A 27310-nucleotide genomic window follows, 5' to 3' on the forward strand; every position below is an offset into this window, starting at 1 on the left:
AAAGATGCATGTTTTTTTAGTCCATGGAATAAATAAAAGAACATGGATCAGCTTTAGTACTGTTACACAAGCATGTTGTAGAAGGTGATAATATTTTTTTTTTTAATAGACTGATCTGGTTCTTTTTTCCATATTCTCTCTCTTTTCTGTATTCTCTCTTTTTTCCACATTCTCGCCTTTTTCTCCTGTATCAGTGGCTTTTCCCTCTTTTGTTTGTCCTGGGGACACCAAGTTCTTCAGTAAGGAGCAGAAGCGATTGCCCCTGGCTGCTTCCCTCGCAGCCCTGCTGGGACCCGTCACTGCCTGGAGTAGTCTTGGGCTTTGTGATACACTCAACAACGTCATGATGCCTACCTGCCGGTGACAGAAGTGACCTCACTTAGGATGTCAGCAGTGGCACCTTTCTTTGCTTCCTCTCCTTCCCCCGAGGTGCTGCAGCACATAATGGGGATGGTCCAGGGACGGCAGCGGGAGGCAGCAAATGCTGCAGGAGAACTGCAGTCGTGTGGTGCCAAGGCAGTTTTTCTTGGAAATTCCACCTAACGAAGCAAAGGTAGAGCCTATTTAAAAAGCGTTGAAGACATGGTGTGTATCTCTACAGTGAAACAATTTTACTGGTAACTCTAATTTGAAAACTAAAGCTCTCTAGCTCAAAGATTTTTGTGCTCTTGAAACCTTCAGCAGGTTGTTTTCCTGACTCCTTACATAGTGGGAAATGGGCTTCTTTTCTCACAACACCTACTCGCTCAGTAGGAATCTTGTTTTGGAACCTACGAAAGCAGTTTAACGTGATGTGCCTTAGTGTATGGGTGTCTGTGTCTGAGCTTCTCACTTCGCCATCATTGATGCGATGCCTGAGTACACTGACAAAACAGATTCCTCTTTGCTGAGAGGATTATGCTGGGTGAAAGCGGTTTCTAAAAACAGGAGGTAGTTCTTACGCAAGTGCTAGGTTGTTACTACAGATAATTTGTTACATTCTCAGGCTTGGATCTAAAATGCTTTTTAGAATAACATTTATAGAAGCACATACTTTATCAAATTGTGGCCTTCAGAAAGTTCAATGTATCTTTATAACTGGTAAAATAGCAAAATGCCACTGATATGTGTGGTTTTACCCTGCTGGGCAGCTGAGCTCCACCACAACCACTCTCTTACTCCCTTTCCTCAAAGGAAAAGGGGGAGAAAATGCAAGAAAAAGGGATCAAGGGTACAATTATCCACAGTTATCATGATGGACAAAACAAACTCGGCATAGGGAGAGCAGCTCCCCCCAGCCCCCCTGCTCCTGCGTGGGCTCCTCTCCACGGGCTGCAGCTCCGGCCCGGGGCCTGCTCCTGCGGGGGCTCTCCATGGGCCGCAGCCTCCTCCAGGCCACATCCACCTGCTCCACCGGGGGCTCCTCCACGGGCTGCGGCGTGGAGATCTGCTCCGTGTGGGACCCATGGGCTGCAGGGGGACAGCCTGCTCCACCAGGGGCCTCTCCACAGGCCGCAGGGGAACTGCTGCTGCGTGCCTGGAGCACCTCCTGCCCTCCTGCTGCACTCACCCTGGGGGCTGCAGGGCTGGGTCTCGCTCCTCGCTCTCCCAGCTGCTGTAACACAGCATTTTTTTTCCCCCTTTCTAAAATCTGCTCTCACAGAGGCTCAAACAACATCACTTATGGCTCGGCTCTGGCCAGCAGCGGGTCCTTTTGGAGCAGCTGGAGCTGGCTCTGATCTGCCATGGGGCAGCTGCTGGGCTCTGCTCACAGAGACCACCCTTGTAGCCCCACTGCTACCAAAGCCTTGCCACGTAAACCCAATACAATATATAAAGATTTAAAAAACAGTGGTTTTATCAGTGTCCTCTATCGCTTACCATGTTCAATAAATGGTTTTGAACATTGCCATTTCATTTATTGAATGGTTTGTCTTTTTCTCTCTGAGAAGCTGACACCTGCATGCTGAGCTCTGCTAAAATAGTAATGGGAGTTAAAGGAATTGGGACGACAAAAAGCACAAATTAATAACCAAATTCCTAGTGCTAATGGCAATTATGTAGAAACAAAAAAGTTATCCCCCAGCACTAGACAATCCCTAGCAGTAGTCAGTGAAAGAAATTTTAATTTCCTTAAAACATGAGGTCACTCATAATTTAGACCTCAGACTTAACTGCCAGGTGTGGCAGATGTGAGTTCTTGGATAATGCCAAAATTACTAAATGTGAGGTAGGGATTTGTAAGGTATGCTAACGTGCATGTAAATGTGTGTGCAGGGGTATACTTACATGTATGTATTTTTTTTTGCCAGGTGACATCTCTGTGAAATAGAAAAGTCTCAAAATACTGAAAATAGATTAGATTAACGCTTTGTCATTTTACCCTTCTAGAAGCAATATGTAAATACAGGTCTAGGTTCAGGGGAAAGAAAGGACAGTCTTATTTTATAGAGGAGAAAGTGAGAAATATACAGAGCATCTGTATAAATGCATGTAGTTGGAGCTGTCATTTTAAAGAGTACAGGCTGTATTTTCTACCTTTTCTGTATCATCATCTCTTTTTATTTTTTTCTGACTTTCCTATGCAGCTCCTGTCAGTTTGGAATCCCCCATGTGGCAATTCCCTGCAGTGCAGCAACCTTACTGCTTTAATTTTCAGGATTCAGCGCTAATATCTTTTGTCAGAAATGGCAATGAGAAGGGATCGAGGAGATATAAACTGACAGGTTTTACTTAGAGAAAAAAATATAACAGAAAACAAATGGAGAATGTTTTGTCCTTTTGCTATTTCTTATTTCTTTTTCTGCTTGTGAGGAGGGAGGGGAATTATTTTAAGGCTGTGGATGGTGTGATAATATACAAAATACCCCAACCTGTATATTTAATTATAATAAAGATTTACAAATAGAGGTATTCTAGCCATTAATTGTTGTTTAAAATACATATTTTTCATTTGGAAGTTCAAGTTGGGTGCAATAAAAATAGAGTAAAAGCGACTTAGACTAATGACAGCTTGTGCTTCAAAAGAAAAGGGTAGTTTTTAACAGTAAAAGTAATTTCGTCTGGCACTAAGGCACGTGCAAGGCATTAACTCAGTAATCGCAGTCCTATACTAATAGCTCTGTAGAATCACTTTTCCCCAGCAAAGGTATTTTATTTTCTACTGCCTCTTTTCATGTGCCCCTGAAGAACTCCACATCCATGCATGTTTACTTTCCGAGGCTGGAGCTCTTGTTTCTCACGCTGTGTCTCTTGTAGTGCTTTGCAGAGATGAGCAGAAGTGCTTGTAGCTGGCTTTTTTCAGGCTTGTTGACTCAGTGGTTGGGGACAATGTTATGTACACAGAACTTTTATCATATTTTTTATTTTTTTCAGTATTATGTGTAATGAGAATTCATTTTAAAAAGTTTTTCTCAGCTGTTTTCAGTTCTTGTTTGTTAGCTCAACTAAATTAACATTAAGGGCTGTATTTGATATTAAAGATTTCTTTGAGAAACAGACTGTAACCTTAAACTGGTGAGTGCAGATGATAGCTCAGATAGCAAGTAATTTTCAGAGACTAAGCTTCAGCAAACGGAGCCTTCCTTCCATCATCACGTCTCTTGTATTTAATTTCCGTTTACATGACCTTCCATTATCATTTGGGTATAATCCATATAACAGTTGTCCACAGGGTAGATAATCATCAAACACTAACTTCAGTATTTTGGAATAAAAAGAGAGAAATTACTATTTTCTGTACATATTGGACTTGTTACAGCCTCTGTTGCTTTACACCGGGTTCTGCAACGCTTTTCTGTACAGAAATGGCAAATGTGGTTGAGAGCTCGGCAGATTTCATTAATACTTCTTTTCATTTGGAGAAGAATCAAATAACCATGAGGAATCTCCATGTTATCTTGAAGTCAAAACTTCCGTGGGCTGAACTTAGAAACTTCCATCGATGTCGAGCTTTGAATATCGGGGTGGGGAGGAAGAGAGAAGGGAAGTTTAGATTTTAGCAGTAACTTGTGAAACTGGGAGTGCTCAGAGGGTTTCTTAAGTGGCAAACTTCTGCTGTAGGGAAAGCTACTCATGCCTGCTGAGATTTAGGCATCATTGTCACGTTCAGTAAAAACTCTTAATTAAATTTTATTGCTAAAGCTGCTTGTTAGTTCCTGCATGCAGGTGGTGCCCCGAACGTCTCCCAGAACCTCCAAGCCACCAGGGAGTTCAGTTAACAGAAGCCGGCAAGATGATAGAGACGTTTCTCCTTTTTAGAGCTGATGTGGTCTTTAGTGGATAGCAGAATTATACCCACAAACGGTAATTAAAAAGCCCACACAACACATACCCGTGAGCTGTGCGCGATGTTGTTTCGCAGGGAAACCACTGAAATTGTGGTGTCCCGCCTGCAACTTTCACACGAGAATTTTGTAGAGTTACAGATGCAGAAAAAAAGCACCAATGTTGTGGCATAATTTAATAGTTAGGATTCAAATAATGTGTTTTTTATCCTCCCTGCAGTTGGTCAGGCTCATGATTTGTAAAAGTGAATTTTGGTAATGCCGTAAAGGAAGAAAATATGTTGGAAAACTACCATGCTGATAACTTCGGAGCAAATGCTAATATTCTGAGGTCAGATGTAATTTGTTGGCTAAGATATTTTTATTTAATTAAACTGATTTTTTTAACTTCTACTTGCAAGGACGAACTCAGGTGTGGGGTTTTCTGCCACCAGAACTTGGAAATAGCGACGAGTTCCAGACAAAATAGAAGTTTCCACAATTATTCATAGTCAAACCTGGGTAGTCTTATAAAAGCAAAGAAATCCGGAGCTGCTGCTGAAGCTTTCATTTTTACCAGACTTGAGTACAGGTCATTTCTCATCTGCTTGGGTTGCTCTTGTGATTCTGGGTTGTTCCGTAATACCTGTAGGGCTCGAGCCGAATGCTTTCATTGCGTTGGGGTGTGGGTGGAGAAAGAACCGGTGATTTAAGTGCCTCAGCTCCTGCTCGGAGTGAACAATTTTTCAAGAGGGATACTTTTCGAGGGATGGCTACTGAAGCAGATAGCCTCAGAGTGCCCATTACTTTGTTTCTCTGTAAATGAGCCATGAACTTGAGGTTTGGAGGGTTACAACAACGTTGCTGCAGCAAATTGACGACCGGAGAATTCTGCCAAGATTTTTGCCACGCAGTTTAAACAGGTCTTTGTTTACAGATGCGGATATTAGGAGTAAAATTATTATCTGTGGCTTGACTGTAGCATATGAGAGTTTTAAATTTCTTTTAAAATTCTTTTCTGTGGGAGCAGCATCTGATAAATTGCTTTTCTGCAGGAACTGGTGCTTTGGCAGCTGCCAGTCACTGTAGCCAAGGCTGACCAAAGGGTCTGCAGTTAACGAAGCGGCATATACAGCGCAGTCCTGACAACTTCCAATCTGCCAGAAACGGATAAAAATGTCACTGGTAGGACTGCCAACTTTTTAGCAGCTAGCAGTTATTCAGAAAGAAAAGCAGGAATATTTCTGTGCGATCGCAGAGCAGCTGAGGCTGGATGGGGCCCCTGGAGGCGATGTGGTCCAGCCACCCTGCCAAAGGCTGGCTCGGCCAGAGCAGGTTGCTTTCTTTCCTCAAAATTCATCATTAGCAGCAATATTTTTAAGAAGATTAAAACAGACAAAAACTTAGTTCTGAAAAAAATACCGTATTTTGAATTATGATGTTTTCATTGACTCATGATAGAGATCGTAACATAATCATCACTGAGATATTACTTGAAGCACACACAACTGAGTAAAAACACAAAGTCTGTAAGGTACCCTAAGGTCAAATTATCAATATAATTTCATTTTAATGTGTGTCATGTGATCTTGCTTGTGTATAAGAGTGAGTATTTGCTTTGCATTCGTAGCATCCTTTTGTAGCAGCCCGTGAAATGCTCCATTAAAATATCTAGAAATCGAGATTGAAATATGGAGAAATGAATTTAAGTTCAAGCTGCAGCAGTAATAGAGGGGTAGAAAGATGAAACTCTTATTCTTCCCGTTTTTAATTTTACAGCATAAAAATTCATGCTTCTGTTTCTAGTTTGATTTACTTGTTTAATCACATGCAATGGAGTCAGTACGGAATGACATATTAGGTACGACCAATATTTTAATGTGCTTTCTTCTTTTCATTGTGGTTTTCATATATGTAGTAATTAAAGGTAATTTTGGGAAGCTGGAGCTGAACTTGAGTTTGAGAAAAGGATGTGAGATGGGAAAAGAGGGCTGGAGAAAATAGTAATTTTTATTTATTTTTCACCCACTGACTCTCCTAAACACATTTAATCCATGGAGCGCTCAGCCTTGCTTTCATCTATTATAAATGATTTTCATTTCAGCATGTCATTTTGCTTTTTCTGTTACAATGAAGATCAAAGTGACACAGGTTCACCACAAGTGTTCAGCAGCTCTTTTCAATCCTGGACCTTAAAGTAATAGGATTAAGTTAATTTGTTCCTGTCTTAGATCTCTCTCAAGACATGTGGCACTTGGATGGTTGGTTATTATTGCATGCTGAGTGTGTCGCATTTTTTTTTTCTTATTTATAAATAAAAATACACTCCATAGTTCTTAAAAAATGTTTAAAAGTGGGAAAAAGCTACGCTAACAAGAATCACTCAAAACTATTACATCAAGAGTGTTTGAAACTCAGTTCTTTGTCACAATTTTCTTTCTTCGTGAATCGTTTAGGGAAGGTTAGGTCCATCAATGGTGATTTCAGAAAGGATGATACCTGCACAACTTCATCACACCTAGAGCAGCCTTTAGGGTCGTCTGTTCCCAAATGTAGGCAATGGCAGCATGTAGATTATTTTTCCTGTAGGTTTATACATAATTTTTTTGGGGGGAAAAGTAGTAGGGCAGAGTGGAATTGGGTTTTATGATGCTGAGTTTTATTGATTCGCTGCCATGTTATGTTATTGCGAAGGGTGTTTGCCTTAATCCATGAGCTCTAGTAGTAGGAATAGTTTAAAAATAAACGGGGAGACAGCTTCACTGTGTTTCTGATATGATACTATTAATAAGCAGATCCTCATTTTTTCAAAATTTAATGTTTAGAGCAGTGGTAAGGGTGTAGACATATTTCTCTTTTAACTCTAATTTTTCTTGCCATTATGGTTTTATGAATGTATAAACCTTAGTGATAAGATAATAGAAATTATTAACCTATTGCATTTAACTTAGTCTCTCAGATGTTTTTATTCCTTTTCATCCCAAGTTTTTTTTTTAATATTAAGGCAGTCTTTGAATTGCTTACAAATGTAATTATGAATCTGTGAACATTTCATGTATTTTTTTCCTAGCCCTGAAAATATTAGGAATAATTTTACTTCAACCGTCATGAGGAAAATAGCAGTAAGATTGTATCTTTCACTCCTTCCTGCTGTGGGTGCATCTTAATTTAAGAAAATCCATCAAGAACTTAGAAAAAATAAAAAAAATAAATTGAGAATACTCCAAGTAACGAAGCTCCAGGAAGCATGCCAGTGCGATTCAGAAACGTGCTCGGGTAAACCGGCTTCCCAAACCGAAGTGCAGGGTTTTGTTACCGACGTCCTTTGTAGTGCCTCGTCTCATCCGCTGCTGTCGGCCACCCGCAGACCCTCACCTAAAACTTTGCTGCTGGCACTGTCACCATCCCTGTTTGATTTGCTCCTCGTGGGTGCTTTTCTCTTGACGGCACGTCATAAATCTCGTTTGTAGGGCCGTGGCTTGTGCCCGCTGCTGCTTGTCTCCTGTGTGCTCTCTGGGAGGGGGTCAGCTGCAGGTGCAGGAGGTCTGCAGGCCTTCCTCCTTGCCTTGTCAGGTTCACAAGCTGTGTTACTATTTACAGTTAGTTTAACTTTAGAAAATGGCTTCCTGCTTTTTCTGTTGCTGTTGCCTTCCGCTACCTAAAGGGGGATGCAGGAAAGCTGGGGAGGGACCCTTTGTCAGGGGGTGTGCTAATAAGACAAGAGTGAATGGCTTTAAACTAAAAAAGGCTTGATTTAGATTAGATTTAAAGAAGAAATTCTTTACTCTGAGGGCGTTGAGGCCCTGGCCCAGGCTGCCCAGAGGAGCTGTGGCTGCCCCATCCCTGGCAGTGCCCAAGGCCAGGCTGGATGGGGCTGGGGGCAGCCTGGGCTGAGGGAGGTGTCCCTGCCATGGCAGGGGGTGGAACGAGATGGGCTTTGAGGTCCCTTCCAACCCAAACCGGTCTGTGTTAAAAAATGAGTTTTTAGCCAAGGTAAGTCAGATACGAAGAAGCTTCTCTCATCAGAGTGCCTTCTTGCATGATACTGCTAGCCCTGGTCTGCTGGTCTGGAGTGCTTCATGTTTGTGCCTGTGGGAATGGAGAGGAAATACTCGTGCTTGTCTTTGGCAGGAGTTTCCCCTGATAGTGGTGGTCAGCAGTAGCTGGACACTGGTCTTGGTTCTTCTTCCAACCTGCATTTAGAGGACTCTGCCTTCTACCTCCTCACCCACCTTCCCAGCCAGACCAGGAAACTTAGCGCCTTGGGGGAGAGCGTTATACCTACCCTCCGTGTTTTCCTGCAGGTACCCTCTGTTTTTCCCATTTTTCCCATAATAAATACTTCAGTTTTTCTGTCTTCTCTGCGTCTTCTTCATTTATCACAGTCTTGGTTTGCAAATAACATCTGAGAGCACGTGGCTCAGGTTGCCCGGAGCAGATGAGCTGCGACTGTGATTTTACCCGCGTCTTCCCCGGTCCTCAGCCTCAGATGTGACTGGCTTTTTGCTTGTTAAGCCCGCAAATGTCTACGAGCAGACAGAGGAATAAAATATTTGTCAGAATTATTCCTCCCATAAATTTTAGACAGAAAATCTAAGTTACGTGGAGGGAATATGATGATAAAAGCCATTGCTCTTACAGAGCTCTAAAGAGCCCGGCTGTACCTGTGCTTGTGCTCACTGCTCTGTTAGTTTGTACTATTTCCACCCGCATTATCCTTTTGAACCTCTAACTGCTAGGGTAGATCTTTGTCTGTGTGGCTTCTTATTTTGTTTTCTTTTGTTGTGCAAAAAAGACATTTAAAAAGGATACCGTTGGCACTTCTTTAGCAGTTTGGGAATGCTGGTGTTAAGGCTTTGAAATTTTTTTTGGGAGCTGAACAAAGAATATTAGTCAAATATTCAGTGTCTTTGATTCCATGTTATATTAAAAACAAACAAAAAATCCCTGAAGAAGTACCTGGGCCTAGTCTTGGTCCCACTAAATTTGCTCATAGATGTGTAGATAAATGTTTTCGCAAAAATGCTGATCCTTTTGAAAATTTCATCCCCTGTTATTTATATACACCATTCCTGCTCTTTCTGTATTTTGATTCAGATTCAATTCTAGTATCACTTGGAAGCCTTTTGCATGGATAAAAGTGGAAACAGTTTCAGGCTTCAAAAAGGAGCTGTTTTTTGTTTGTTTGTTTGTTTTAAGGAAGTGCCAATTAGCGTTTTCATGTAGTATTTTGTAGAAGCCTCATATTTTCCTCTTAATCCTTTCGTGTTTGCAAACACGCAGGTAGGACAAACATGTAAGATCTTCACTGTCTGTTGTAATTTTTGAGATCAAGGTATGGAATAAGAAAGGTTTTTCACGGAGTATACGTAAAAGTGTATACTTACATGTTTGAGTGGCTATATTTTATATACATATATATATATACATATATATATATATAAGAAGTAATATTCTTCGGGTGGGTAAAAAAAAGCCTATATGCCCAAAGCAGGTATATTTGCTTTCCAGCTGTAGCATTTGAGGTGATTAAGAAGTCCAGATCCCTGTGTGCATTTCTTATGTCTCTTAGCCACAGCTACAATATTAGCTTTGTTTTAATGTAGGCATTCTGAATGTTAACGACTACCAGCATTACCTACTTGTTTGCTAGTAGAATATTTATTTTGGAGTAAAAACACCTTCTCTAGAATATTTCTCTAGTTGTTAGAGTAAGAAGGCCTTTGGCGTCTGTGCAGTTCCTAAAGGGTAGGACCCAATTGCAGCGGAAACCCCAGGAATTTTGAGTGAGCAGTCACTTGCAAGGCCTTTTTCTTGGCCCTATATTGGGCACCAAGCCCGTGGGTCAGGAAATGGCGCTCGGTGGCTGGCCAGGCGGATTCCCGGTGGAGGAGGAGGCAATGTGTGACCGCAAGGGCATCGGATCCGCTGAAGCTGGCATGGGCCAGCAGCTTAAGTAGAAAATAAAAATAAAAAATATCCAGAGTTTACGTGTTTGGTTTGATTTGAATAGGTGGATTCCAGTCTGACAATGGCTCTCTTTATTTTATTTATATTTTTGTTTTTTTTAGTCTTGGTTGATGAAGCAGCTCTGCTTGCATGGGCCATGGACTGTGTGTGTTTAGGTGTTTTTGTTACAGAACTGAAAAAAAGCTCAGGTTTGTCTTAAAATTAGGTTATTTTTTATTACAGTAGTAAAACCTTACAGCTTAAATTCCTAGGAAAACTGCTTAGGCCTTTTTTTTACTGACTCCGCTTAAGTAAGAGGAGATATGAGGCCATTTCCCCACCATTAAAAAAAAAAATACTGCTTGCTGTGTATTACAGATGAAGATTTCATAAAAGCAAATAAGACTGTCTTTAATTTTAGTTTATAGGAGCAGAATTTATGCATCCGTGCTGGTACTCTGCGTAATGGAGATTCACGCTCATCTGTTCCACCTCTCCTCTGGAGTGTGTCTGAGCTGGGCTGGGGCTGTATGTCACCGCCGGTAATAACGTTTGTGCATCTTCCACGGTTACCTTGTCAGGGTTTCAGTGCCCGAATACATTTTAACTTCGGCATGTAAATCTATTGCTTCCTCCACCTATAAATTGGGCTGCGAACGTAGAACGTGGCAGACGGCTAATAATGCTCAGTAGCATAAAAGAAAGAAGTGAAAAATAGTCATTGCCCGAGACTGCCTACTGCATTTTGAAAGGTAGGTTGCAGTTAACAAAGCTGACGGTTGGTTAGGGTAACGGGGGAACCCACTTTTTACAGGAGCCCTTCAGACATTTTTCTTATGGGAGGTGGTATGTCCCATTTAAAAACGGTCTTGCATTGCTGTAGCACCTTTTGGAGGCACAGATTCAGTAATAGGTTAAACGTAACCACACCATTTGGTGCAGTGGTCAACGTGAACTTTGCTGTGTTGTCTCAAAAAACAATTTGACCTCATCTCCTTAAAACTTTAAAATGTAGCAGGGTCATACTATGTGGTGATACATGTACAAGAGGGTGCCTGTGAGTATTTTTCTCCCATGTGAATAATATTTACATATTTTTTGAATGCTCAGAGATTGTCACACGATGAGGTCAGTTGTGAGAAAGATGTGATTTCTGTTGGAAATTCAGTTCTTTAGCCTCTCCATCTCCTTGCATGTGTATCAGTGTTAAATAAAAGTAGAACACCGGGTATGGCTTGAATAGCTGTGCTGCTGTCTGATATCTTGCAAACACTAGCGGTTATAATGATTATTTCTTCTTTTTTTTTTGATGCAATATTTTTCTTTTTTAATAATGTCTTTTTGAAAATAAATGTCTCTTAACCTATATTAAGTGTGTTCTTCTAGATCCAAAATTTAAAAAGGAGAATCTCTTTAGTGTGGCTGTAGATGCTTGCACTCATGAATGGGGAAGAATTCCAAAAATATTCCGAGAAGAGTGTAGAGAAAGTCAATTGTATTTATCTCTTACTTGTCTCTGAAACCTGATCTCCCATGCAATTCATAAGACAATGCGAGGGCGGAAAAGAGTGGATAAAATAAGTTTTCTTTTTGTTTCGTTGCAGGGCCATACCCTATTTAGTAACCTGAAACTGGGTGTCATGTACTCTTTGTTATGAGGGATGAATTAACATTTTATTAATCTTTGCCTGTTTATGATCAGTCATGTTTTGTTCTGCAGAATCTTTTTTTCCTCCTCTTCTAAGGACAGAGAAAAGTTGCTACTTTTCTACCATTGCTGAATTAATCTAATTTAAACAATTCCTTGCTATTCTCAATTTCATGCAAATACCAGAGACGTTACTTCTGCAAGTAGTTGGTATGTCTCTCCACGTTTAGAAAATTAAGCACTAATTCTCTCTGTGGCCTAGAACAGTCTGTATTGCATGACAAATAAGGTTTAAGTATGTGGTAAAAAAACACTTCACAAATTCAGAGAAGAGCTTTGCTTTCTAGCACTCTAAATGTTGGGCAGTACACAAAAGATTGCGTAAAATTGACATGTTTTAGCAACTCCCAAAATGCGGGAGGTTTTTTGTCCATTATTATAAAAGTACTTGACAGCTTATATTTTCCTGAAGCAGTCTATTGACTGGGATGAAATCACTTTTCTGTAAAGCACTTTTAAGTGCTTGCTTTCACTCGCGGACTTGCTCACCCACAACATAAAACGGTCATGTTAAAATAATAGTATTCCTTTATCAAAATGTATGGATTGTAGATTCTCTGAGCACTGCACAGACAGCCCTGGAGTCCTTGCAAACATCACCGATACCCAGGAGGAAAGAAGCTCTTCCTGAGGTTGCACAGGCAGTCGAGCTCAGGGTGCAACTCACACACCTGCACCCCAGGACCATGCTTGCTCCATTTTAGGGTCACGTTGCTTGACGTGCAGGGCGCTATGTTGGACGTCATTTATTCGGGGTGCCCTTGAGCCAGAAGCTGTTTGCATTGGAGTCCTAATTCTCTTCTGCTTAAAACTACAAGCAAACAAAAAATAGTAAATGTCGGGATAGTTCTGATCACTAAAAACATTTACAGCTTTGGAAATTAAAATAAAAGGGAGCACAAGTTTAGCTTAATTGTTATTATGCCTTCTAGCACTCCTGTTCTCAAGAATGGAAGAATTCCTGAAATACCTCAAGGAATGGCCTATTGGATGTTAATTATTGTCTGCAGTATATTTTTCTACCCTCTTATCTCTTGAATATATATTACATTAAATCTTGCAGGTGTTCTTCCTTCCACTAATTGTCCATATTGCATTTGTGCAGTGCTGAACGCAGCAGAATCCTAATCGATGTCTAAGGTTGAGCTGCTCTATTTGTGTTACAGCAGTAAACGATAAGAAAAACCAACATCGTAATTAATAGTTTCTCTAGTGGTGGGTCATAATGAGACATTCTCATCCATTCCTACCCAGCTCTTATGGTGATAATATTTGATTTTCAAGTGATTGAGTCATTACTATTTCTATTGAAATTACAGGCCTAATTTATACTCACCGTAGGTAGTTGTTTAGGCAGAGGGGTTGAAGAAGAGCGGAAACCATGGCTGTGACAATTTTGCCTTTTTCGTTGTGTTTTTGGTGAAGAGGTGAAGAGAGGAAAGGCGGAGAGCAGAGATGAGGAAGAGGAAGCTAGAGGAGACTTCAGTGTTGGTTTGCTTCTGTAAACTCAGAGCATGGACTCGCTGTCCTTCATTGTGCTTCTCAGCACTTTTGCTCTTCTCCAGCCTGGAAAATTGTGCTTTTTGCTGCGTGCATTTCTCTGTCTTAAGAACAATAAGGCTAATGGTAGGAAATTTGCTGAGCTGAGAAACTTTGCAGTCTTTCTTTCTGCAAAAGCCATGTTAACCAGTTTGGCATTCTGGTTTCAGCAGTATTTAAATTTACTTGTTAGCTATTTGTTTCCTGCTGATGAGATATTTTGTGTTGCTTTATACCTTGAGTTTCATTTCAGGTTGGCTCCTTGTAGCATCTTAGCCCTTACTAACGCACAGATGAGAGGCGGCTCTGCAAGAAGACTTCCTGGAGCTTTGTGGATGGATCTGCTTAATCCCTAGATAGGTTGTTATCCTAAAAGAAAAAAAGGACTTGGCAATGTGTATTTCAGGCTTTTTTTCTTTTTGGTTTTGTAACTACAGGCTGACAGCAGCTGACTGAAGTGGCCGAACTTTTGGACTCAAATAATGTTTTTTGTCATACACAACAGGGAAAGGCATAGTTGTCTGGAGGAACTTTGTAGCATCCAGGGAGCATGAAAAGGACAGGGAGTTTCCTCCTAATCTCTTATAATTCATGCTTGACAGACTTCAATATTTTTAATTGTTCTCAAAATGATGAGGTTTAGAGCCCTCGAAGGAATCCAGTCTCAACTACTTCGTAGGTATAACTGTGGATGTTCTCAGAGTTAATACAAACATCTCAACTTTTTCTGGATTTTGCTAAGCGATTGGCTTCACTGATAACTTGTGGCAATGAGTTCTGCAGGTTAATTATGCATTTAATTGGTTCCAAATTTGTTGCTTTTCAATTTCACTGTTCACTGAGTATCTCCTCAGTCTGGTATGCTGAGAAAGGAGTAAATGAGAGAGCCTGACTTACCTTCTCTGAACAACTAATTATTTTGTATACCTCTATCATGTACCCTTCTACGCACAAGAGGCACTACTGGTGGTTTTGGTATTTAGACATCTCCAGTTTCTTACTCCTCTGAAGCTTTTGGGTATAGCGACCAGAGCTCTGGGAAGATCTGCTTTTAGCCTACATCAAATAATGCGATCGCAGCGTGGTGCTGTCTTCTTTCCTCCTTCGTTCATAAATCTCTTTCTGCCCTAGCTCTGCTATTGTTACGCACCGGACAAGTTTTTATTGGCTTGCCTGCAGGAATATAAAGCCTTTCTCTTGGGGTTTACAATCAGATTAAAAATGCTTCACGTGGCTGGAACAGGCTTTTGCTTCCAAGCTGTATCGTTTTCTGTTCGTCCTCATTGGATCTCCCCTTTCTTCAGGCTGCCTGTTCCTTGTAACTGAAATAGCTTTGGTTTTGTTCTACACGGTCTTCTCTGGTCTCTAATAACACAAAATGGTCTCCAGCTCTGGTTGTCTCCATGTAGCGTTTTTTCTAGATGATTGAAGTCATCTGAATTATAAACGGCCTGAAAGGTGGGACGCTGACCACATCATCTTGGGTTTGGTCTTTCTGGTCATTTTTATACCCGATTTTTCACTGAGTTTCATTGGATTTTATGGTTATTTGGTTTTCATTTTTTCCCTGTAAGATATTGCTGAATTATTTGTGAATAACCCATTAGTCAACGGTTTTATGCTTTCTTACTGCCAAAAAAAAAATACAGTAAAATGTAGCACCATGTTTTTATAACAGCCAGTCTCTGCCATGGTATGTTTCTCTCTCTCTAAATGTTCTGTCAACAAATTGACATGACAAGGAAGTCAAAATAAGATAAGGAATACAAATCAGACCATCTTTTAAATATATTTACTGCCTCCAATTAGTTATTGGTGTGCATAAATTTTTTTAGTTGCTCTGTCCCATATTACTGGCATACTTAGAACTGGGCAGGGCTTTAAAAACCAAACCAAACCAAAATAAACAAACCTAAATTCTTTTAACTTGTTTTTCCAGCATGCTCTTTACAAAAATCAAGTGTTTGTCTTCCTTACTGTCTTGTATTAATTGTGCTTTTTCTATAATTTAAAAAACATGCTATAATTTTTCTGTGCTTAGAATATTTTTTATTTCTGATAGAATAATACCACCAGCAGAGTTTGAAGTCTAATTATGTTAAACATTGCACAGGTAGGTAGTGAGTTCCAGGATCTGCCCTAGAGACTTAGCAATCAAATGAGATGAGAAATAAAAGTGCAGTGAATGGAAGTTGGACATAGAAATTCGATGGCACGTGTTATAGGATTTTACAAAAGGAAGATGCTCACCAATAATCAATGTATAAATCAATCCCTGCTTGTTTCAGAGGTATTCTACTCAGGGCAATGATTCTCTTGTGGTCTTGTTTCAGAATAATTTGCTAAAACTTTAAATAAAATTCTTAAAGACCAGGATTGTCGTTTGCTAATTAAAGGAAAAATAAACATTCACTCTTGCTGTGTATAAATATGCTTTTTGCCTTTTTTCCACCTGTTTCCCAAGGTTTTGCTTTCTAGCTGTGCTGAATGTTAGTTTATATTTAATGTTTTAAACAGGTAACTTTTCTTATCACATAGGATTTTCAACCTTAAGAGAATACTTCAGAGAGGTGATGAAAAGAGTGATGGAACAGTACTATAATTTGCTTACGTTGAGTTTCTGAAGTGTTACAGGGAATGAAACAAAAGAGCTAAAAAGCAATGATGTATTCAAGGGGTAACATTTTGTATAGCCTTGGTATATATGACACACCTACTAGCTATAAATATTTTCTTCACCATGTTAGTTTTCTACGTGTCTTGATGGGAAAAGGTCTTTTGTGAAAGCTGTAGCTGTAGCTTTCACAGAACTGACCAAACTGATGTTCCTTTGGCAATGCTGACAATAAATACCTAAGTATTTCCCTGTTACAGATTAATTAATTCATGTGCACCATTTAAAAGATCAGCTTGTTGTTGAGTTGCAACTTCTATTTTAAATTATCTACAGATTGCAGCTCTTTTTTCTATCAAGCTGATTAAGAAAGTCTCTGTTTCAAGATAATGGCAGACAGTATGGCTGAATTATTTGAAAGAGAGACAATGAATTTTGATGGTTTGTTTATTACTAAAGAGAAAAGTTCAATGTAACTGGATCTAATTTCCAAAAGATACAGATAATCTCTTGTCATAAAAATATTTTCAAATGGTAGCTACTCGAATATCAAAAAATGAAGGTGCTGCTTATATTGTATTTTTCAAATTGGGAAACACCTGAAGTAGTTACTAGTTACAAGTGCTTTTGTGTCTTAAGCAGAAATCAATAACTTGAATAGCTGGGCAGAAATAAATGTACTCTTATCTTGTATTCAAAAATGTGTTTACCTTCTTGGGCATCATCACCGTTTGCTTTTACTGGAAACTGGTTACCAGGATAACCAAGCAGCCAGTTTCAATGATGCATCTTCTGTTTGAAGGAAATTACATCAGTTTAGATATAGTTTTGATTATTTGATACAAGAAGTAGGATATTTGCAGATGGAAAATAATGCCAGAGAACGTGTGGTCCCTGATGCTTCTGGACCTCAAATATAGAGGATAGAGAGTAAGTTTTTGTGGGATTTCAGATGAGATTGACTTTGAAGTGGGCTTCAGTGAGATGTTGAGTTTTCATTGCTTATATTAGTGCAGTGCCTATGAGAATTATTTCACTGTTTGCCTTCAGTCTACTGAATCTTCAGTTTACAAAGCTTCAAAAAATATAATAATGTAATATGAAAGTGTTAGCAAAAGATGTTGGATTCCTGAAGCAAGAATACAACTTCCTAGATAGACAGCTTAAAAGATGTCAAAATTAGCTCTAGACTAAATAGTAGCTATTAGGTAACTGAGATGCAAATATGTTATTAACTTGGTTTTGGACTGTGGTCAAGCATGAGAATATCTTCTGAAAGGGTCGAGGTTCCTTGTGCTTTCCTTTGTCTTACGTGGTGTATTGTTTTACAGTACATCAAATTTTCAGTGCTTCTTTTTACCTTTTCTTTGTCTTTCTGTTGTTCATTTCAACTAGGAATTTCAAAGTACTTCTGTAAAATTATTGTTAGATCAGTTTAGAACACAGTAAAAATAAAAATAAAAATAAATTAAAACACACAAAAGTTAGGAACGACTAGAATAGTGATATGATAGCACAGCTGGAAGTAGAACATAGTCCTAAATCAGTTTACTGACAGTTTTTCCTTCTGAATTTTACAGAATAACAGTTCTCTTGCTCCATTTTTATGTAGAGAGATCCAGTTTGGCACATATGGAACAGTCGATGACTGCTTCTTTAAGATTAGTGGAAACTGTAAATGTTTGACATATGACTGAAACATCAGAAGCTGTCAGAAAAGGTTATAGACATTATTTGAATTACTACAAATACCTGGCAGCAGTACAGATAGTCTTTGATATATTTGATCTTTTTGGACTGTATTAGTTAAATGAAAAGAATGTATACAGTTTTGGAAATAAGTCATGCTTTTCTTTTATTCCCGCTGGCATGCATATATGCAATACAGATTTGCTTGGTGTCTGTTGTTTCTTTGAACTATGATTGGATGGAAACATGAGGCTTTTCTGCATATTGCTAATGAATGTAATAGTCGTTAATGTATTTTAATTTTCATTTTCGAGGAAGTAAAATCTTCAAACCATGTTGATTTCACGCTGAACAAGCCAGATGGTTTATCCAGCGAGGAAGAGAGTCTGGTGATGAGTGCAGGTTTTCTTTAGTCCTCATGTTGCTCATTTCATGGTAGTGTGGTACAATTGTATGACTATTCTGTCTGTCGTTTTGGGGACAGAATCATAACATAATTGAAGCGGGGAGAAACCTGAAGTCTCTCAAGCGATTGCTGACTTAAACCCTGTCTATGCTGTTGCTTCATCTCCTCTGTGAACTCGCCTGTACAGAGACCTTGTGGATGAAGGCACGGTATAGGTTGGGCTGTGCAGTCTCCATGCTTTGGGGTTTTCAAAACCCAACTGGGTGCAGCCCCGAGGAGCCCAGTCTGGTCTCTTAGTTGATCCTGCTCTGATCAGGAGCATGTGGTAAGTGGCCTTCCGATGGGGGCTATCCTCCGATCCCATTGAGTACCTAAGCTGTATTTGTTTATTCTCCCTGAATCATACTCATGTTTTTTTAAACTCCATTGGTTTATAACTAGATGTAGTAAATGAAGCTTAATGTCGTGTCCTGTGTAGAATAGATCCTAACTTGTTCATAAATTCAATTTTTTAATTTTCTTCATTAGCCTCCTCTCAGAGTGATCTTTTCTACTACTCGTTCTTTTAGGACTTCATTATTTTTAGAAACCGTACTGTAGCACATTTACTGGTAATTACAAAAGCTTGTTTTAATTACAGTTGTCAAAGAATATGTTTTATGACGCATTATTGTTGCTGCTGTTTCTAATTCATAGCTATTTTCCACCTTTACAAATGGAAATTAGTATAGCTTTTTTGTAAGTGATGTTTGGATCATTTTTTTTTTGTGGTTAGGAATGATTTTATGAATAGTGATATCTTCAAAATAAGTTCTTATGGGGGGTAGGGAAGAAGTATATACTCATAATAATATCGATAATTTACTTCTACTGCCCATTCAGGATGGTGTGTATACATACTTGTCTGTGTGTATATATATTACTATTATAAATTATTATTTATATTATAGATATATATATAGGTTGAGATAGAAGACAAATTCAAAGCTGTTGTAATCCAACATACATTAAATGTGGAAAATTAATCGTATTTATTGGGATGCTATGTGCAGTGACTGAAGATGGTAGTTTTGCTGACCATAATAATGAATACAAGTAACTAATCCTTGTTGTTAATCAGTGTGCAAATACGAATGCATGGGATTATTCATGATAGATGAATGTAGTCCACTGCAGAAGTGTTTCTGTGCAGAACAGCCTGGTGGACATCAGAAGCAGAATACTTGTTTCACCAGCAGAATAGCTGTTTTACAACACGACAGTCACAGTCTGCACGAGTGACACTAGTGTCAACGAGCTCATGAATTCACACCCTGTTTCAATGCACAGGTACAGTCATCCAACAAACTTTAATTGTAAAACAAACAGAAAGTCTTTCGCTGCATAAATGTGAAAGATGATTTTTGGAATGGCATTTGAGATCTGCTCTCCTGCAGTTCTGGTGCATCATATCCTCCCTGCCCTGTCAGCAGTTCTTCCGCCAGATCTTCCTCTTCTGGAGCTGCTGAAGGCCAGACCTCTACCGCTGCTTTCTTTGCCTGTTAATCCATTAACCTTTTCTTCAAACTACACAGGCCTGCCTGAAGGTCTATAGATATTTTCTGTGACCTTTCCCATTATTCAGTGGCAAAAAAGCCCTCGTTTTTTTAGTTAGCATTTCATCGGGCAAATCCCCGTAGTCTTGTAAACTCGCTCTGACAGTCAGAGTGCTCTTTCAGCCCTTGGACCAAAAGCCACTTGCAGCCTTGAAAGTCACATAGAAAACCTCGTCCCTTGGTCATCCACTTACCCCTTCCTCTGCCTTTTTTATTGTGATGGTGGGGAAATCACCATGAAGCAGCTTGGCAAGACTAGGCAGATCACCCCTTTCAGATTGCTGATGATGCCTTATAAATTTAGTGTTGAACTCTTATTTTGAAGCAGATTATTCTTCTCTAACTGAAAAATGCAAACTGAAGTGATCTCAGGGGTGTTCTTCTGTAAACTCGATGGATGTTAATGAATTTGGAGCTTGGAGCCCTCACTGAGGGGCAGCTGCAACCCTGGGACTGCTGAGTGCTTCAAGAGCTAATTTTGAAATCAGCCTATAAACTTTCCCTCCTAAACTACCTGGTATTGCTTTATCTGCTGAAGGTTCTTAAAGAAAAGCAATAATAAACTGTACACAGCTCCAACCTTGCTGCATACAGCTACATGGGTTCCTTTATTCTTTTTTAAAATAACTGTTAATCATTTGTTTTCAACCGGCTGCCTGTTTGTGCTAGGAAGGACAGAACAAATGTGTATGTTTTGTATCCACAGAATCACAGTAGTTGAGGTTGGCAAGGACTTTTGGAGATCATCTGGTCCAACCCCCCCTGCTCATGCAGGGCCACCCAGAGCAGGGTGCCCAGGACCACGTCCAGGTGGCTTTTGGAGTTCACTAAGGAGGAGGCACCACAACCTCTCTGGGCAACCTCTTAGATTATCCTCGGTTGGAAGGGACCCACAAGGGTCCCACTCCTGGCTCCACACAGGACCACCCAAATACCAAACCCTGTGTCTGTTGTCCAAATGCTTCTTGAACTCTGTCAGGCTCGGTGCTGTGACCCTGTGCTATGGCTTCCTGGGGAGCCTGTCCCAGCACCCAACCACCTGTGGGTGCAGAACCTGTCCCTAACCCCCACCCTGACCCTCCCCTGTCCCAGCTCCATGCCGTTCCCTCGGGTCCTGTCGCTGTCCCCAGAGAGCAGAGCTCAGCGCCTGCCCCTCCGCTCCCCTCGTGAGGGAGCTGCAGGCCGCCATGAGGCCTCCCCTCAGCCTGCTCTGCTCGGGGCTGAACAAACCAAGGGCCCTCAGCCGCTCCTCATATATCTTCCCCATCTTCATAGCCCTCCTTTGGGCACTCCCTAATACTTTTATGTCCATCTTATGGTGTGGCACCTCACCACAGTGCTCGAGGTGAGGCCACAACGGTGTGGAGCAGAGTGGGACAATCCCTCCCCTTGTCCAGCTGGCCATGACGTGCTTGAGGCACATCAGGGTGCCAGGGCACTCTGTTGACTCATGTCCAACTTGCTGTCAGCCGGAACCCCTAGATCCCTTTCTGTGAGGCTGCTCTCCAGCCTCTCGTCTGGTCTGTACATATAGCCAAGTGTCCCAGTGCTCCAGCACAGAAGTGCTTCCCGATGTTCAGAGGGAACCTCCTGTGCTCCAGGTTGTGCCTCTTATCCTGGCACTGGACACCACTGAACAGAGCCTGGCTCTGTCTTTGTACTTCTCTTCATGTGTTTATATCCAGCACGAGAAGGGTTTGGCTTTGTCATGTGAGCGCTCTGATGAGCGTAGACTGAATTTCCCTGCGGCTGTGTACGAGGCGACGTGCAGGAGTTTTCTGTAGGCGTTCTTTTCTCTGATGATAGAAACTCATCCCGGTGCTGTGCCAGATCCAGGCGCTACTTCTGAAAATGAAAATCCAGCTTGGCCTTTAAGTCTTGGTCCGAGTTTCTAGTAATTCTAAAATGAAAGTCAAGAATTAATGTTAGTGATCTGGGTTTTTTTTGGTTTTAATTTTGGATTATCTTGGGAAGGTGGGCTGCTTCTCAAAGGCGACTTTCTAGATTTCTTTTCTAAATAACACCCAAGTAAATGCTTTGTTTATTAAAGCCACTTGTGAAGAAGCAACGAACCTGTTACAATATCTCATTTACAACTAAAGTGCAGCATTCAGCTAATTGAATACATGGCTACTGTTAATTATTTTGTTACGGCTAATTGATATTCACCGGGATCATGTTGCTGCGGCCCCATAAATATAACATTACCTTACAAGTTTTTATTTCTGCAGTGAATTCTCTTCTGTTGGCATATTTATATTGTCTCCAGTATAAATGTGCGCGTAAATAAATATTTATGGTTTTTTGCTCTGTCTGCATTATTTTACAAATGCCAGGGGTGTTAGCTATATGGAGGACACTTCTATGCTGAGTTTCTTACTGGCCTATCAAATCTTCCAGTTACTTTCACAATACAGGGAACTAAACCTTTGGTTTAATGTATTTTTTTGTGTCCCTACAATCTAGTATTTCTACTTTATCAGTGATATAAAAGCTCTGCTAGGTTCAGGGCAAAAAAAAGCACTGTGAATATATTCTGCTGCTTGGCCCCCATGTCCTTTAGTGCAGTAAAATCCAGCTGTTTTGATCGCTAATTATCTTGGGGGAAAAAGAAAAATAAGAAACTTGCCAGGGAAAAAACTCTCATTCACATACAAGTCTTGGGAACAAACATTATTTGCATTCCCCTGCTCATTCTGTCTTCCACATATATAAACTTAGTGATCAGATGCAAATAAAATTTTTTTTTTTAAATCCAGTTCTCTATTTTGAATGGTTTTTGATCAGTAGGATTGACGTAGGTGGAAGGACTTTGGTCGCAGAGGCGCATGGAGGTCCTCTGGAAAGTTTTGCCAATTCAAACCTGTCTCAGAATTAATCGTATCTATACAGGAGAAAATTACAGATCAGTAGATGTGAACCTGAAAAGCAGTATTTTTTAAGAAAATTTTAGTTTTTACCTATACGTACTCAAATTTTATTTAAATAGGAATGTTTCATGACGCTTTAATTCTGTTTAATCCATTTTTCATCATTCTCTACCTTCCTTTATTTCTGCTGACCCATGTAATAGGATAATGCAGGCGTATGACTTGGAGATACAGTATCTTAAATGATCCAGTTCAAACATGCTCGTCTATGGTGTGAGACCTGAAGCATACTTTACTATCAAGCGTGTCTCATGGTAATTTAGTCAAAATCAACACTCCAGAGTTTTTAAAGTAATTTTTATATGAATGTGTTCTGTTTGAGTTCCTCAGTTACAGAGAGGTCCTGACCAATATACTGTGATCTGGAAACTTTTCATTCATTCTTTTTCTTCAGCTTTCACAGCTTCCGTGCTCTATATTTCTGTTTCATGAAACACTTTGGACAACTTGTGATGTCCTATTAAGGCTTTTGGGGGTGTTTTTCTAGGAATGTGATTTTCCTAGACATCAGTCACTTCTTTGTCCAGTTGAAATTTCTTGAGAGTTTTCAAACACTTTCAGAGCTAAGATCTAAGCTAGCCCTAACTTGCCTGCAAAGAGTTTTAATAAAAAGTAAAATTAAAAAATCACATGTTGACATGTGTTTTTTTTTTTAATAGACTAGATGTGCATGTGGCCTGGTCACTATTAAATATGAGGACCAATAGGAACAATGACAGTATTAGGACACTAAACCATGGTTAATGTGGATGGAGCCAGTCTGATATAAACTTTTACGATGAGTGGGTCTTAAATCCTTCAGCACTGCAAGGACTAACATGCAGAATATTGGGAATTGAGTTGAAAATAGTAGCCACATAACAAGGATAAAACATAATTTTGCTCTTATAAAAGATGCAAAAACTATGCAGAAGAGCTGCAAGCTCTTCTATAAATTAGAAATGCAGCTGTAGCATGGTGCAGTCTTTAGCTCTGCTCTGATGGCAGAGTGTTAAACATAATCAATGTTTTTATCATTGCTGTACAAGATGTTTGGATTTTTTGATTGAACCTAGTGGGATTTGTCTGCTTCATAAAATGGTCTGCAGCAGTTGCGAAGATTGCCTCTCATTCTTTCACTCCTCATCTTTATCTGTGAGAGGAAGGATCCGTTAATCTCCTGCTATTGTTTTCTTTCTCTGAGATGAGAGAATTGATCCTGATTGATCAGCTGGACCTGGAGGAGAGGACAGGTTTCTGACACAGGGACTTTTCTTTTCCTTGGTCGTTACAGTGTACCCTTGACCTGTTGTGTTTTTAAACCCTGAACATTTCTGCTGTTGTGAATCGTCAGAAATGTGGCACGTGAATTAAATCACAGCACTCTTGCACTTTTTTTATTGTATCTTACTGGTTTTCCAAAGTCAATTTTATTGCTTGGTTTCAGGTCATCGATAGAATCATGTGAAACACTTCTGAATTCTAAGATGTAAAACTTTACAAAGTTCTTGGGAGAGGAATGGAACATTAATTTTACAATTTCTTTGTCACTGGCCTATTTAACTGCGCTTGAACAAAAGGCATGTTCTCGAGTTTGCAGATATTTGAGGGATCATGAGGTGGTTATGCATAAAACGACAGCATATGGGTAACCATGATGATGCATCGAAGCATAGGATTAAATATCTGGAAGGGGGTGGTTTGGGGATGCGCAACCTGCAAGGAATTTTCAGTTGTTTCCTTGTCTGAACCAGGACAAGATGCAGCTTTGAGAGGTGATACAGGGATTATCTGGGAAAAGCAGAACCGTGATCAATACGAAGCGTGGTAGTTAGATTGTAGAATATTTAGTGTAATCAGCTTTGGAAAAACCTGTAATCAGTTTTCTGTAGTGAATAAAGGATTTAAATGATGGTGGTCAGGGCTGCAGCGTGTGCTCCACGGTGTTATACCGAAGAAAGGATGGTGGAGGAATAGCAAGGTTTGACTCATCCAAGTAGCATTACAACTTGGCTGTGTGCTTTTCTGATGAGCAGGGACTTTTTTGTGAAGTTGCATATAAAAGACATCTTATGTATAGTTTTTAGCCTTGTTCTACATTCCAGATATGCCTGACAGGCGTGTATTTTTCTGCATTCCTTCTCTTCACCATTATATAATAAATTTAACTTGAACGTTTTGATTTTTCTTTTTGCATGCTTCAGGAGATAGAAAAAAAGGTAAGTTTTTAAGTTAGGACTAACCCAAACCCCAAAGTTTTTATTTTATTCTTTGTCTGTGTGCAGAAACAAATCTTGACAAAGAGAAGCCCTGTATCTAGACAGCAAGCGTAGCACAATGTGTAGCATAAGTAAGTCTTCTGACACGCTTCTGTGAGCATGACTGGAAGTGCCATCATTAGTAGTGAGAGTTTACACTTCACATTTTTCATGATGCTGCTGGAACGGGGAACTATTTGCAGTTAACTCCGTAGTATCAGTACCTGGGTGAAAATATGTTGGAGATAAATGACTAATTTTGAGTAGGCAGTTGTGGTAATGACCACTGATAGTTCATAAAGCATGTTCAGTGAATAAAAATTATTAAACATTATTTACCTGGAATGTGTTTGCACTCATACTTGAGGTGTATATGTATTTGGTCTGTATGTGTGCAGTTTTAATGTATTCTGTAATTCATAATGGGTCCCTATAATACTACATATTTGAGCATACTACAGATGAAAAGCCAAAAAAAAAGTTGACTTGCTCAATAGTGCTGAAAACAATGTGTCTTACATGAATACTCGAGTCATAATGGTATTGAAAACACCGACATTCACAATGCTTCTATATTATTTTAAGTTACTGGACACACGAGTAACCACACGGTAAAGGATTCCAGCTTACTCTAGTTGGGTACTTCAGCCAACGTAGGAGTTCCCAGAAGAGTAATTGTTAAGTACAGAGGACAGCAGAGTTTTAGATACACTTTTTAGATTTGCTTTTGCAAATATATAAGTATTTGGTTCTTCCAAACATTCGCATGTTCAGCATTAAGCACATGCTAAATGTATCCCTGAATACTTAAAAAAAATAATAGAATATCTTTTTACCACAGCCTACAAATGTACAGATGCAAGTTTGGCTATTCTTGTGTCAGAATGTCCACCTAGTAACAATTAATTTACAAAGAAAGTTAAATAATCAAACTCTGCATGTACTCTGTGCGGTAGCTGGAGTACATTTCCCTAAGTTCAGAAGTGATCTGCAAAGTTAATAAAAATTTCATCCCAGCATGGTACGCTTGGTTCTGTCTTTGTGACGTGTCCAAGTACATTTGAACAAACCATGGCACAGCTGTTGAGGAGGGAAGGAAAAAACAGTACAATAGACAATCTCTTTACATTTTCAATGCAGCAATCATCATCTTATTAATGTAGTGTTTGGCAAAAACTAATAGACTGCAGTTTTCAATCACTGTATATTCCTTGCTGGTACAATTTATAGTAGATGTTTTGCTTTGTGAGTGATGCTCTTTCTTGATCCAGTTTTATCTCTCTATTTCTTTTTTTAGGCCAAGCAGCTGGAAGAGAAAGACAGAGAACTGAAGAAGCATGATGCCTACTACAAAGAGCAGCTGGCTCGACTGGAAGAAAGGGTAAGCCTTCCTTCCCTTTTAATGAAGAGGTTTCCGTTCATTTCTGCTACTGACTTTCTGGTTATGTTTATTGTTAAACAAGATGACTTTTCTAAGGAGATAAAGATAAAACTGGCCAGAGGTTGTTTTTTTGTTTGTTTGTTTTGTTTTCAATATTAACTGCTGCTATTTCTGGCTTAATATAGCCAAGATGGAGGCTTTAATGCTGAGAATGTTGTTTTCTTTACTAAGTTCTCACATTTGCAATGAGATTTCATCTGTCACAATAGTTATATACAGGGAAATAAACCTAACAAGATTACTTTTACAACAGTACAGATGAAGAACCGGTGCAAGGGAATGAGTATCACCAAGCAATCTTAAAATTGCACGTGAACTGTGAAGATGCATACTGAATTTCTGCTTTTGCTGTGGCCCACAGTTCCTTTTGTTGGGCAGAGTTAGTGGTTCCTCCAAACCTACCTGCACACGAGAAGTTTAACATTAACTGCAAGTTGTTTACGACATGTTTAAAAAGCACTTCTGCATCTTCTTTTTTTTTTTGCAGTAGGCTTGAGACTAAACTATATAAAACAGTTTGGTAAGCTGTGCGAAGTGCTTACAATGAATTTGATAAGAAGTGCTTTAACATATTGCTGTTAACATTCTCATTCTTTATAGGGTGCTATTTTATAGGAAGTTATTTTCAAACTAATTGTTATTGGCATCATGTTCTAGATCCCAGGTTTGTTGTAACCTTCAGCCTGAATACATTTGCCTCCTTCTCTTTCCTTCTGCCTGAGCTTGTTTATTGTTCAATTTTTTTTTTGTTAGTTTTGAAAACAGTATTAATGTGATATATATTCATTTATGCAGCTTAACAGGATAGAGAGAAGAAAACCCCTTATTTTCCTGGATTAGAAAGAAGAGCATGTTGCATGAATTATCAGTGTGTATAATTGATCTTAATTAATATTTTAAATGGAGGGCATACCAGATACCATCTCATTATTTTGATCAACCTTTTTGAATATCACTT

General features: G+C 39.5%; 1 protein-coding gene across 2 annotated transcripts in view; it reads left to right on the plus strand.

The window, feature by feature from the left end:
* CHCHD3 (coiled-coil-helix-coiled-coil-helix domain containing 3) overlaps positions 1-27310 on the plus strand; it is a 149739-nt gene that overhangs the window by 68029 nt on the left and 54400 nt on the right. For both annotated transcript variants that reach the window (XM_048062484.2, XM_048062485.2), the window contains exon 5: positions 26209-26292. In XM_048062484.2, the coding sequence (XP_047918441.1) occupies positions 26209-26292 (84 nt within the window). The remainder of the gene's footprint in view (positions 1-26208; positions 26293-27310) is intronic.

Source organism: Anser cygnoides, chromosome 1 (genome assembly GCF_040182565.1).
Source record: "Anser cygnoides isolate HZ-2024a breed goose chromosome 1, Taihu_goose_T2T_genome, whole genome shotgun sequence".
Taxonomy (NCBI): Eukaryota; Metazoa; Chordata; class Aves; order Anseriformes; family Anatidae; genus Anser; species Anser cygnoides.